This window comes from Peromyscus leucopus, chromosome 6 (genome assembly GCF_004664715.2).
Source record: "Peromyscus leucopus breed LL Stock chromosome 6, UCI_PerLeu_2.1, whole genome shotgun sequence".
Classification (NCBI taxonomy): Eukaryota; Metazoa; Chordata; class Mammalia; order Rodentia; family Cricetidae; genus Peromyscus; species Peromyscus leucopus.
This window is the reverse complement of record NC_051068.1, coordinates 56095956-56108683: the sequence shown is the minus strand read 5'-3', so window position 1 is coordinate 56108683 and position 12728 is coordinate 56095956. Positions and strand designations below refer to the sequence as shown.

General features: G+C 40.6%; 1 protein-coding gene across 9 annotated transcripts in view; it reads left to right on the top strand.

The window, feature by feature from the left end:
* Rapgef2 (Rap guanine nucleotide exchange factor 2) overlaps positions 1-12728 on the top strand; it is a 243942-nt gene that overhangs the window by 190098 nt on the left and 41116 nt on the right. For all 9 annotated transcript variants that reach the window (XM_028880097.2, XM_037206675.1, XM_028880096.2 and 6 more), the window contains 3 exons: positions 4128-4305; positions 9116-9252; positions 9925-10083. In XM_028880097.2, coding sequence (XP_028735930.1) covers positions 4128-4305; positions 9116-9252; positions 9925-10083 — 474 coding nt within the window. The remainder of the gene's footprint in view (positions 1-4127; positions 4306-9115; positions 9253-9924; positions 10084-12728) is intronic.

Here is a 12728-nt window from a genome sequence, read left to right as displayed (position 1 = left end):
AATGGGCCTAATAATTTTGTAAGAAAAAGACTTTAGAAGCATATAAAGGAATTAACGTTTAACAGAATTTAGACTTAGTTCTTGTTTTCTTTTTTTCCTTGTGTAATTGTGCACGTGTAAGTTGTGTGCTAATCTGGGAGAGGTGGAGTCTCTTGTAAGGACAGGGTGAAAATACATGTCCTGGGGGACCAGCCTGTTGATCATCCTGTGAGTGGCAAGAAGGCAGAGCTCCAGGTGGCAGAGTCTGAAACCAGTGTTCCTAGAGACGTAGTGACTGGTGCTGGTGGAGGTTGAGCCCTGGGCAGAGGCTGTGCATTAAGCAATGGGGAAGCCAGTTTGCACTCAGGAAACTTCCTCGCCATCCTAATTATAGCCCGTTTTTCTAAGAATTCTGAAAAGAGTGGATTTCTGAAAGGTTGCTTACCCATTCTTCATAAATGTATTATTAGGAGTTCTATACTATTTTAAAATTGTTTTTAGAATAAACAGATAGTTTATTCTAAATAAAAACAATCCTGTAAGTTTCTGAATTATTTAATGTCATTACTTTAAGAATGGATCACACATAGAAATAGTGAACATGGTGAGCTAGAGGCTTTATATTGGAGAGAGAGAGAGAGAGATCCATTCAGGGTTTTCATGCTGGAGAGAGAGATCCATTCAGGGTCTTCATGCTGGAGAGAGAGATCCACTTAGGGTTTTCATGCTGGAGAGAGAAATCCATTCAGGATTTGGGGGGAGGGAAGTGTATCCATCTTCGATAGACGGCTGAAGAAGCCTCTTTTTTGAGGTCAGCTTTGTCAAGATGAAGCTCAATTTCTCCTCCCCTGTCAGAAACTCATGGAAGTGTATACAAACTTGATACTTTCTATGAGGTGCAAATGGCCACAGAAGGTCCCAGAGGGAGATGCTGATGCTCTGAGTGAAGAGTAGAAGGATTATGTGGTCCGAATTAGTGGTGGAGACAGCAAACAGGGTTTCCCCATGAAGCGAGCTGTCTTCTACCCATGGCTGAGTGTACCTGCTATTGAGAGTAAGGGGCATTCTTTTTGTAGAGAACTGGAGAGAGGAAGTCTGTTCAAGATCATTGTGGGTTCCTATCTGAGAGTTCTCAACTTGGTTAGTGTGTGTGTGTGTGTGTGTGTGTGTGTGTGTGTGTGTGTGTGTGTGTGAGAGAGAGAGAGAGGGAGAGGGAGAGAGAGAGAGAGAGAGAGAGAGAGAGAGAGAGAGAGAGAGAGAGAGAGAGAGAGAGAGAGAGAGAAAGAGATTGGATGATTGATTCATTCCTGGGCTGACAGATACTACTGTGACTTGGCAGTGAGTTCCAAAAGAGCCAGCAGAATCCAAAAGCTTTTCAGTCTCTATAAAGAAGATGGTGTCCTCTACTATGTTGTCAGAAATCCCTTAAACAAAGAAGGTAAGAGGCCCAGGACCAGAACACGCAAGATTCAGCATCTTGATACTCCATGTGTCCTGCAACACAAATGGTGACATATTGATCTGAAGAAACAATGCACTCAGAAAAATAAGGAGGCTGTGGAATTTGCTGAAAGAGAGCGAAGGAAGCCAGAGAAAAACTTCAGGAACAGATTGCTAAGAGATACAGGCTGTCCTCGTTGAGAGTTTTTAAGTCTGAGTCCAGCCAAAAGTGTGAATAATAAAGAAATGACCAGACTTTGAAAAGAAAGATGAGGAAGGATTGAGCGTGTCGCTCAGCAGCAGACACTCAGTCAGCTTGCTGGGCACATCCCAGTACCTGCAGGGAGCGTGGACACAAACAACAACAACAGAAAGTGTAAATATATTTCATTGAAATGATAATGATTTCTTCAGTATAAAATATATTTAATATTTTAACAGGTGTTATCTGTTTTTAAATTAACACATAACCTTCAGTCACATAAATTATTATTTAAAAGGAAGGCTTTTCGTTTGTCTCCATCCCTTCCCTCGTAGTGCCCCTTCACAGAGTGCTGGTACTAAAGATGCTGTTTAGAGAGGCCTGGTGTGTCTCTGGGTTAACAAGGTGATGGGTCTTTAGTAATCTTCAGTGGGAAGAGGGAACTGGGGAGAAAACATAATCACAGATTACTAGAGTCTAGGTTTCTGAAGTTGGGGCGGTGGTTAGGCTGGTTGGCTTGTCTTCTGTGGCCACGCCCATGGCATGCAGCAGCATCCCCAGCTCTTCTGTTTCCCCATGGGATCCACAGGAGACTTGGTGAATTCCAGCTTTGCATTGTAGTTTTGAGTGTCACAGGACGAATTCCCCTCTGGGGTGACGGGTAGATTCTTCTCCCTGGAACAGTTTTACTCACAGTGGTTGGAGGTGTTAAGACCCTTGTTTAGGGAGCTTGGCAGATGTTAGAGTTTCTGTTTTCGGTTATTTGCCTGTTAGATTTTTTTCTTATAATGTACATTAGTTTGGAATCTGTACCCCAAACTGAAAATGAGAGTAAAACTGCTTACTCTAGAGAAATCGTAATAGATGCTTGTGGATTGCTTCAAGATGCAAGATAAGATCTCATGTAACCTGGTCTGAACCGAGACCTTAGAAAGGAGAAGTTGGAGCCCAGTGGCAAAGCACTTGGCTGCATGTACCAAGGTCCTGAGTTCAATACCCAGAACTGCACAAATAAAAACTCTGCAATTCATCCTTTAGATATTGAGTTAAATGGTAAGAAAATGATTAAGACTCTGGAGTTAGAATTCCTAGTACATGGTACAGCAGCAGCATGACCTTGATGTTGGGGAAAAGACCTTTATCTGAAGGTTTAGAAAACAGTGAGATATAAAGACTCTCTCTGTGCTTGTTGTAGGGATGAAATGAGATAACATGTATGTAGAGCTTAGAGCATTGCCTGGCATTTTAAAATATTCAATGCTAGTCTGTTATTCATTTTTTAATTTAGTTTGTATGTATGTATGTATGTATGTATGTATGTATGTATGTATGTATGTATCTGTCTGTCTGTCTGTTTTTTTGAGACAGGCTTTCTCTGGGTAGCCCTGGCCATCCTGGAACTCTTATCTGGAGACCAGGCTAGCCTTGAACTCAAAGATCCACCTGCCTCTGCCTCACCAGTGCTGAGATTACATTAAAATAAGTATATTAATTATACTTAATATTTAAATTTTTTCCATTGGCCAATTCTGAAATACCTTTATTACCATTGAAAATCATGTGAGCTATGATTTTAAGTTGGTAAACTTTATAATAACTTTGTCTTACAAAGTTAATTTTATAAATCATCTTTCTGAGTTCACTTTTTCAGGTGGAAAAAGGCATTTATGATGTTCAAGGTTGATGTAGTTAATTATATATTTAAATTCATTCTCAGCATGCAGAAACAGTTAGTGAATTCCATGGTTCCGCTGTTAAATAAGACCAATTTGATGCATACACTGGGACAATAAATCATTAAAGACTAGATTGACCTGACGGATGGGGCAGTTTCTAGTCTTCAGATTAGGCTAAAAACCATCTTGAAATGAGTGATTCTGGTAACTAAGAAAATATTCAGTTACTAGTCCTTCTAACTTGCAGTCAGGTTGACAATTTAGCTATGTGTTAATGGAATAGAAGAGTCTATGCTTTTAGATGTAGATGTTTAGCCTTCTGCCCTGTTTAGTGGTTTCAAGTTCAAGTGACCGTTGGAATAATCCAGATCGTTGTAACGTTTGGTATACGTGATTATCAAGCTACCTTCAGTTTATGGATCATTCTCCCAAGAAGACCAACACGGGGAAAATAGTTCAGTCATCCTCCAGGCAGTCCTCCTGGAAGTGGGGTCACTCATGACAGCCAATTGTTAAACTCAGCATGTCATTCCTTGTGAAAACAAATACTATTTTCTAACTTCATGTTGTTCTCTGCGTTTCCTATAATAAGTTCTAATTTGGGAGTCAAAAATTATTTTGTGTATAGTTTTAAGAGAAAATACAGCAGCTTATCTTTCAGGGTCTCTCTTTGTCATGCCCAGCTACTTGTTGGATGCTGACTCTCAACTAACTTTAGAAAAACAAATACCACACATTACTAGGAGCTGTAATTGTTCTTCCCTCTTGGGTGCCCTGTGACTGATTCACTTAAAATAGTTTCTAAAACCTGTTTTTGCATCTGATTTAAGGCCACGGAGAGTGAGGCTGGTGACATGGACCTGAGTGGACTGCCGGAGACGGCAGTTGATTCTGAGGATGACGACGACGAGGAAGACATCGAGAGGGCCTCAGACCCCCTGATGAGCAGGGACATCGTGAGGGACTGCCTGGAGAAGGACCCGATCGACAGGACCGATGATGATATCGGTGAGTGCTTGAGGAGTGGACCCTTTAAGCCGGTAGAAATATTGAGAGGTAAATGCTGCTACAATACAGTCCACATCTGAAAGTCTTTTCCAAGTCCGGCATCTCTGAATTCCCTTAGTATAAATAGTGGTCAGAAAAGCTCTTCCTTGGTATTTAAAAAAAAAAAATTGTTTGCTGAAGAGAGTTATTTTTACTCAGCCAGTATTTACAAATAGTAATGTGAATGGAACTTCTAATAAAACCCATCTATATAATGTTTATTGTATCTTAATTTATGACCCTTCTTAAGTAAGTTAAAAGTCGTCTCAACATGATATTTCTTTCAGTAATTTTTTTTTTTTTGCAAGCATTATTCCAGGATTAAACATTAGTTAAGTGCTAGCTGACAAAGCGGTTCTGTAAATGATTGGCTTATGTTATGTATGAAAATGCAACTAGGTAGAAGAAAATAGCAAAGTAAGTAGCCTATGGGTTGTGGAGGTAAGATTTTCTTTTTTCTATTATTATTAAATGGGAATTGTTTACTTGCTTGTTTTGTTTTGGGCCAGGTTTTCTTGCATGGCCTGAGCTGACATCAAACTCGCTGTCCTGCTACCTCAGCCTCCCAAGTGTAGGGGCCTTAGATAATGTGCTGCTTGGTTTTTTTTGTTCACTTGACACAGTCTGGACATATGTGGGAAGAGAAATCGTGACTAAGAAAATTCATCCGTAAGACTGGCCTGTAGACAAGTCTGTGGGGCATTGTATTCATTGATGATTGACGTGGGAGGGCCCAGCCCACAGCAAACAGTGCCACACCTGGGCTGGTGGTCCTGGGTTGTACAAGAAAGATGGCTGAGTAAGCCTTGGGGAGCAAGCCAATTAGTAGCACTCCTCCATGGCTTCTCCTCGGTTCCTGCCTCCAGGTGCTTGTCCTGACTTCCTTGAGTGATGGACCATGACCTAAGAATTTTAAGATGAAATAACAATCCCCTAACTAAGACAGACATTGATACCAGGATTGGGATATTTCTCTGACAGACCTGACCGTGTTTTGGGGTGGGTTGTGGAAAGAGTTTTGATCATTGGAGTAGAGAAATCATTGAGTGATCAGAGTTTAAAGAGGTATTGTGAGTGATGCCTGCTCTGGGCAGGTGTTCCTGAGTTGTATAGAAAGAAGGTCAAGCAAGCCGTAAGAAGCAAGCCAATAAGCAGCACCCCTCCATGGCTTCTCTTCAGCTCCTCCTCCAGGTTCCTGCCCTGCTTGGGTTCCTGCCCTGATTTCCTCAGTGACAGACTGCTACCTGAGAGTGTAAGGTGAAATACACCCATTCCTTTGCTTATAGCCATGTTATTTTATCACTGTAATAGAAAACCAGAGACAGATTTGTTCCAGAGTGGGATGTTCCTGTGACAGATCTGACCATGTGGTCTTGGGAGAATTGTGGTGGCATTTGAACTTTAGAGTGGAAAAGCCATTGAGTTCTCAGAGTTCAGTCAACTATTTTGGAGGAACCTGGAAGATAAGCATACTGAGAACAAGCCAGTAAGCACTGTTTCTCCATGGCTTCTGCTCTAGTTCCTGCCTCCGGGTATCTGCCCTGTCTTGGGTTCCTGCCCCAACTTTCCCCAGTGATGACATGTGACCCGAGAGTTGTAAGAAGTAAGCCCTTTCTTCCCCAAGTGGTTTCTGGCCATGGTGTTTTATCATAGTAAGAAAAACCCTACTAAGATATGTACTAGTTGAGGCTTTAAGTACACCCTGAAGTTAAAAAAACATTAGGGGGCTTTATGTCTCCCTTTCCATAGGAACAGGACTTGTTTGCTTAATAATAGCTTTGCATTTAAATGCACATCCAACTCTGGCTCTTTTTGCTTAAAATGCTAGGTGATGACTAAAGTCATTATTTCCTTCCAGAATTCTAGAATCTGAAACTACCCCTGACAATCCTGGGCAATTTGTTTATTATGCCACGTCACTAATGCTTTAAGCCAGTACATATTTGAAGAATTCGATGAACTCAAGTCAGTGAGATTACATATGGGGAGGGGTGAGGCACTTGTTGCCTGTCTTTCAATTAGGCAAACAAACATACTTGTAGGAAAAAAAAATGTGGCAGTTCAAACTGTATACATACAGTGGAAAGTAGAAAACCAGCCCCTCAGATTGCATGTGTCTAATTAAAGTCATCGACAGGAACTGCAAACCATTTAGAGATGAAAAGCATGTGCCGGTAATCATTCATTCATTCAGCTCATGTGGCAGGGCACCTTCTAGTTCTTGGCGGCTCAGGGTAAAGAAGGGAGAAGCGACCTTGGCCTGCGGCAGCCCAGGGAAAAAGCTGCAGTGTCCAGTGGGGCAGTGGAGAGGTGGCAGATTGCATGCATTCTGTGAGGAGAACAGAGCAGTGGCTGGCCTGACAGAGCCATTGTGTGACCGACTTTTCCTGGGGAGATGACCTATGTCTACCCACCCCAGATAGGGAACCCGAGGTTGCACCAAAATCTAACTTGATGAACCTGTGAGTTTCCACTGGGCTTAGTTACAGAAATATTGATGAGGGGTTACTTACAGGCACATGGATGCTCAGCCATATCCTAACATGGGTGAAAAGCCCACCCTCACGTGGGAGACAACTAATGAAAGCTGCAGCCCTGGAGCTCTCTGCATAACTTGCTGCCTAAACTGCAGGAAGCTGGGCAGCCCACTCTCCTCCCTCCGTTGGGATGCCGGTCTCCTCCCCCAGCAGCGGTCCACAGCATCCTTAACCCCGGAGAGGGATCCTAGGGAAGCTGAGTTTAGATTTCCTAGACAGGTGAAGTTTACCTGCTGGGTCTCAGATGCCCTGACTCCCTCCTGGAGGGAGTGTTTCTGTTCAGAAGTAACCTCCATACAAGGAGGCAGAAACTTGGGCCCAGGGGAATGGTGCTCACATGCTTTGGCATCCCTGGGTCAGACATTTCATTTCTCTCCAATGACCAGAATTAGTTTCCACTCTCTTCTTGTCCTAGGCCAACTTTTAAAAACAAATCCACCTGTTATAGTTTGTAGTAACAGTCTATGTGTTCAACATCCCATCTTATTCTAGAGTGGTTTCCACGAGCATTTTAAAAACTTAAATTATGCTTATAAATGCATCAATTTGAAGATATCATTTTGTAAACTAACTGATATATCTTCTTTTTTTAATGTTAATTAATTATACATTACTATATATATAAATTAATTAAATGTTAATTTAGTGTTAATTTTAGAGTGGTTGTGAGAGAGATTTTAAAAGTATGCACAGTGTGTCTATTGTTCCTAGAAATGTAGGATTTGTTTTGTATCTGAAAAGCCTTCTTTCTCAGAATTCCTGGAAAGCAGGAGCTGTCCATATTCCTACAAATAAAGACAAAGCTGCCTGGCTGGCTGTCTAATGTGTGCATCTCTGCAATGGCTAACCTTTACTGGATAGCATCACTCAGCAGAGAAGTGACAGCTGATGTGGACGCACACGTGAACATTGAAGTTAAAGTAGATGAAATTGATAATATTGTTTAACAACTGCAAAAAGAAAACAATTTCCCTCTAGGTTTCCCAAAGATCACTGGATGTGTGCCCTTGTCTCAGTACTTTGAAGAAAACCGAATTTATCACGGTCGGTTTTGTTCCGCAAACCGTGGCTTTGTAGGTACTCAGTTATTGAGTGGCTACGGCTTTTGTGATGTGGGTCCTGGGAACTGAGCTCAGGTCCTTTGCAAGAGTAGCGCACACTCTGAACGCCTGCCTGTCTCTCCGCCCCTCATTTTGGTATTTCAGATGAATCTGGGAAGCGGTACACATTTACTACCGTGCCTTTTCTCCTTCTCCCGTCTTTATTCTTGCATATGACACAGGCGTTTACCATCCGGTTGTATTTTTTTAATGCTAGTCTAGTCTCTGTTCACAAATTGATTTCATGAAACATTAGTTGAATAGGAATCTTATCAAGAGGCCGATGAGCATAGAAGACAGTCCAAAGTCGTTCTAGTAGGGCCGGTGATGTTGCTTAGTACTAGAGTACTTGCTCAGTGTATGCAAGGCCTTAATAAAAAAAGACATAACCCATTAAAAATAACATGTATTAGTAAAAGATATTTTACAGTGTCTGTTTTGTTTCTAGTCATATGTAAAGTAATACTTAGTTTCCATTATTGTCCAAGCACATATTAAACCCAAAATGTTTCTGAAAGAGAATTTATTGTCTCATATTTTTCCTATACCCATTGAACTTTGTAAGAAAATGTGTCAGCTTCCAGAGATAGAAGGGGGTAAAATGTGTGGTCAGTAGGATGAAGGGTGATAGCTATAGAACATTCTAGAAAGAGCAGGATATTCAGTGTTGTGCCAGCAGAGGATCATGACTTCTTTGTTCCTCTCTGTGTTTCAAAGCAGAGGGCTACTGCATTTATGATTGTAGTAACTCTTGCCTTTCATCTGATTGGATATGGATCATCTAGTGCAGAATTATTTTATTGGTACTCACAAGCTTAAAAAAATTTTTTATGACCTGGCACAGATATGCCTGACCACTCCTGAAGACAAAACCTATTATTTCTGTAAGATATTCTTTGAAATTTCTCAGAAGACTGTCATATCGGACAGAATCCCTGGATACTACCTGCCATCTTTACTCTACTGATGACCAGAGCCAACTGTGTATGGAAAGGTTCTGCAGAGGGCTTGATGTAGAGTCTAGTCATAGCATGGCATTACCTAGCCAGGGCAGAAGAAGACCTTCAGTGTGTGCTCTGGGGTATTGTTCTCTGAAGACTTGTTTTTAATACCAATGATGGTTTTGCTTTTCAGAACAACTCCTGGAATTTATGCACCAGCTGCCTGCCTTCGCCAACATGACGATGTCAGTGAGGCGGGAGCTCTGTGCCGTGATGGTCTTCGCAGTGGTGGAAAGAGCTGGAACCATTGTGTTAAACGATGGAGAGGAGGTGAGCAGGTGTTTTGACCCCATAGAAAGCTAAATGATCAGTGGCACCAGACAAAACCTAGTTCTTATTTTCCTTTCTAAAACCTCAGCAGTAATGAATGTGAATAGATGGAAACTGATGGCCACTCATTAAGTCATAGCATTCAAAATCCATTCTTCTGTGTTTCATTGTATCACCATTCCATGAAGTGTTACTAGAGAGTTTGGGTTTATTTTGATGCTGGGGACCAAACTGGGGGCCCTTCACAAACTAGGCGGGTGCTTCATCACTCAAGTCGACTGCCATCCTCGAGATTTTGTGATGTATTCACTTTTTAGTTTTTGTACCATACATCATAAATACACTGCCTTTCATCAGAACAAAATGATGTTTTATTGAGGCTATAATGAACATTTTATCTTCTTTACATTTCCTTTGATGGAGGAAAAAAAATTTCTGGTGTCATTTTAGAGAATATTTAAATTTTTAAATAATTTTACTCCGCACTGGGCCTAAAAAGTGTGTAGATGTTTTGCTATGTCTTGTTACTTGTTTGGTATACAGTTAAGATTTTTCAGGTAATTTGTTCCATCTCAAAGATAGAAGACCTGGGAGGCTAGTTTGGGACTGTGCTAGCATTTAAGTCAGCTGATAGCAGTGTTATCTTGTGCTTTGTCTAATTTTCTTGCTCAGCTGGATTCCTGGTCAGTGATTCTCAACGGTTCCGTGGAGGTGACATATCCGGATGGGAAAGCAGAGATACTGTGCATGGGAAACAGTTTTGGGGTGTCACCGACCATGGACAAAGAATACATGAAGGGAGTGATGAGGACGAAGGTGGATGACTGCCAGGTATGAGACACGTGACGGTATGGATTTGATTCTTAGTAAAAAACAACTCGAGGCCAGGCATACCTCCAGCATTACTCAGGATTGCTTTGGCTTCCTGACTTCTTGTGCTTCCGTATTAATTTTAAGACTGTTTTCTATGTCTGTAAAGAATGCCGCTGGACTTTCGGTTGGAGCTGCATTGAATCTATAGATTGATTACCTTTGGTAGGATGGCCCTTGTCACAGCGCTCATTCTTCCAGTCCAAGAGCAGAGGTCTTTCCATCTTCAGAGTCTTAAGTTTATTTCTTTGGTGGTGTAAAGCTTTCATTAGAGAGATCTTTTATATCCTTGGTTAGAATCTGTCCCGTTTCTCTCTCTCTCTCTCTCTCTCTCTCTCTGTGTGTGTGTGTGTGTGTGTGTGTGTGTGTGTGTGTGTGTGTGTGTGTGTGTTGGGGTTATTTGTTGGTGTTTTGGGTTTTCTTGTTTGTTTTGTTGTTTTTTGGCCCTGTGAATGGGATTATTTCTTTGGTTTCTTTTTCAGTTAGCTTGTCATTAGTATAGGAAGGCCTGATGATATCTGTGTATGAACTTTGTGTCCCTACCCTTTTACTGAGAGTGTTCGTTAGTTTCAGTGGTTTTCTAATGAAATCTTTAGGGCCTTTAACATGCAAAGTTGTATCATTGCAGATAGATACTTTTTCCTTTGCTGTTTGTATCCCTTTGATTTGCTTTTCTTGTCTTATTGCTTTAGCCAAGACTTCCAGTACTATATATTAAAAGATCAGAGAAAGTAGGCACCATTGTCTTGTTTGTGATTTTAGTGGAGATGTTTGGCCTTCTGACATTGACTATAATATTGACTGTAGGTTTGTCATATATAATTTATATTATGTTGAGATTTGTTATTTCCATCCTGAGCTTTAAAATATTATTTATTTTTATTGAAAATAAATTTTTCATACAATACATTCTGATCACAATTTCTCCTTCCCCAACTTCTCCCAGATCCTCCCAGCCTCCCTACGCTCCTAACTCCATGCCTTATCTTTCTTTCTTTTTAGAAAACAAAAGGCAAACAAATCAGAATATGAAGCCGGGGGAGGAGGGGATACAAGTTATACACACAGAGATCCAAACCCCCTAAAAACAAAAACCATAATATACAAGCAAAAGGCCAGTAAGACAAACCCCCCCCCCCCAAAAAAAAAAAAAGCCTAAAGTAAGTCTTTTAACATGAAGGCTCTTGTCCAGAGGCTTCTCCATCTATCAAAATGACCATTGGGGTCCTTGAGTCCTTTTATGTCATCTGTAACACTTAGTGATATGTGTATATCGGACTATCCATGGATCGTTAGAGTAATACTGATCTGATCATGGTGAAGGATCTTTTTTACTATATTCTTAAATTTTGTTTCTAAGTGTTCTCCTGAGAATTTTTTTTGTGTCTCTGTGTGGGTTTGGTATCTGGGTAAAAGTTGGTTAGAGCCCTCCCTTCCTTTCATGGTTTGTGAACTGGTTTGAGCAGCGTAGGTGTTAATTCTTCCTTGAAATCTGGTAGAATTCAGCAATGATTCCATCTGGGCCTGGGCCCTTTTCTTCATTGGATGGGTTTTTGTTTTGTTTACTCTTCCATCAATCCTGTTGTTCACTATAGATCTGTTTAAATTACTCATCTCATCTTGACCTAATTTTCATCTATCTTATACATCTAAGAATTAATTTCTTCTTAGATTTTTTCCAATTTTAGTAGAAACTCAGTTTTCAGGATATAGTTTTGTTTTGTTTTTTTTTTTTTTTCTAAATTTCCTTAGTATCTATCCTAGTAGCTCTTTGACCTCTAATATTATTAATTAGGTCTTCTGTGGCTAAGGATTTGTCTTATCTTTTCAAAGAACCAAATCTGTGGTGTTGATTTTGAGTTTGGTTTTTTGCTTGTTTCTATTTTGTTATTCTTCCCAGATCTTAAGTATTTCTTTCCGTCTACTGGTTTTGTGTTTGGCCTGTTACCATTTGTCCAAGGCTCTGTAGTGTGCCGTTTAATTATTTATTCCAGTCTTTTTTCTTAATGCAGACACTTAGAGGTATAAACTCCCTCTCGGAACTGCTTTTGCTGTTTCCCAGAGGCTCGGGTTGTTTTCCTTTTGTTCATTCTCGGACATTCTTGTTCCACTTCTCGGTGTCTTCAGTTACCCATGTGTCGTTCAATAGTGCGTTGTTTAGTTTCCATGACGTTGTGAATATTCTGGAGTTTCTTGCACTTCTGATCTGTAGTTTTATTCCATTGAGATCAGATAGAACACATGGAGTTATTTCACTTTTCCTATTTGCTAGTACTCACTTGATTCTGCAATATATGTTCTGTTTTAGAGAATGTTCACGCACTGCTGAGAAGAATATGTATTCTGTAGTGTTGCGTGGACTGCCCTATGCCTGTTAGGTCCATTTGACCCATGATGTCACTTTACTCAGATGTTCATTTATTTTATGTCTGGATGATTTCTCAATTGATGACACTGTTGTACTAAAAATTTCCCTCTTTTATTTCACTAGGGTTAATCTGTAACTTTTTCTGCAAGTAGTATTTGTTTTGTGAAATTAGGACACAAGGTTCTATGAGTTTGTGCTTAAAATTATAATATCCTCTAATGGATTGCTCCCTTAACCG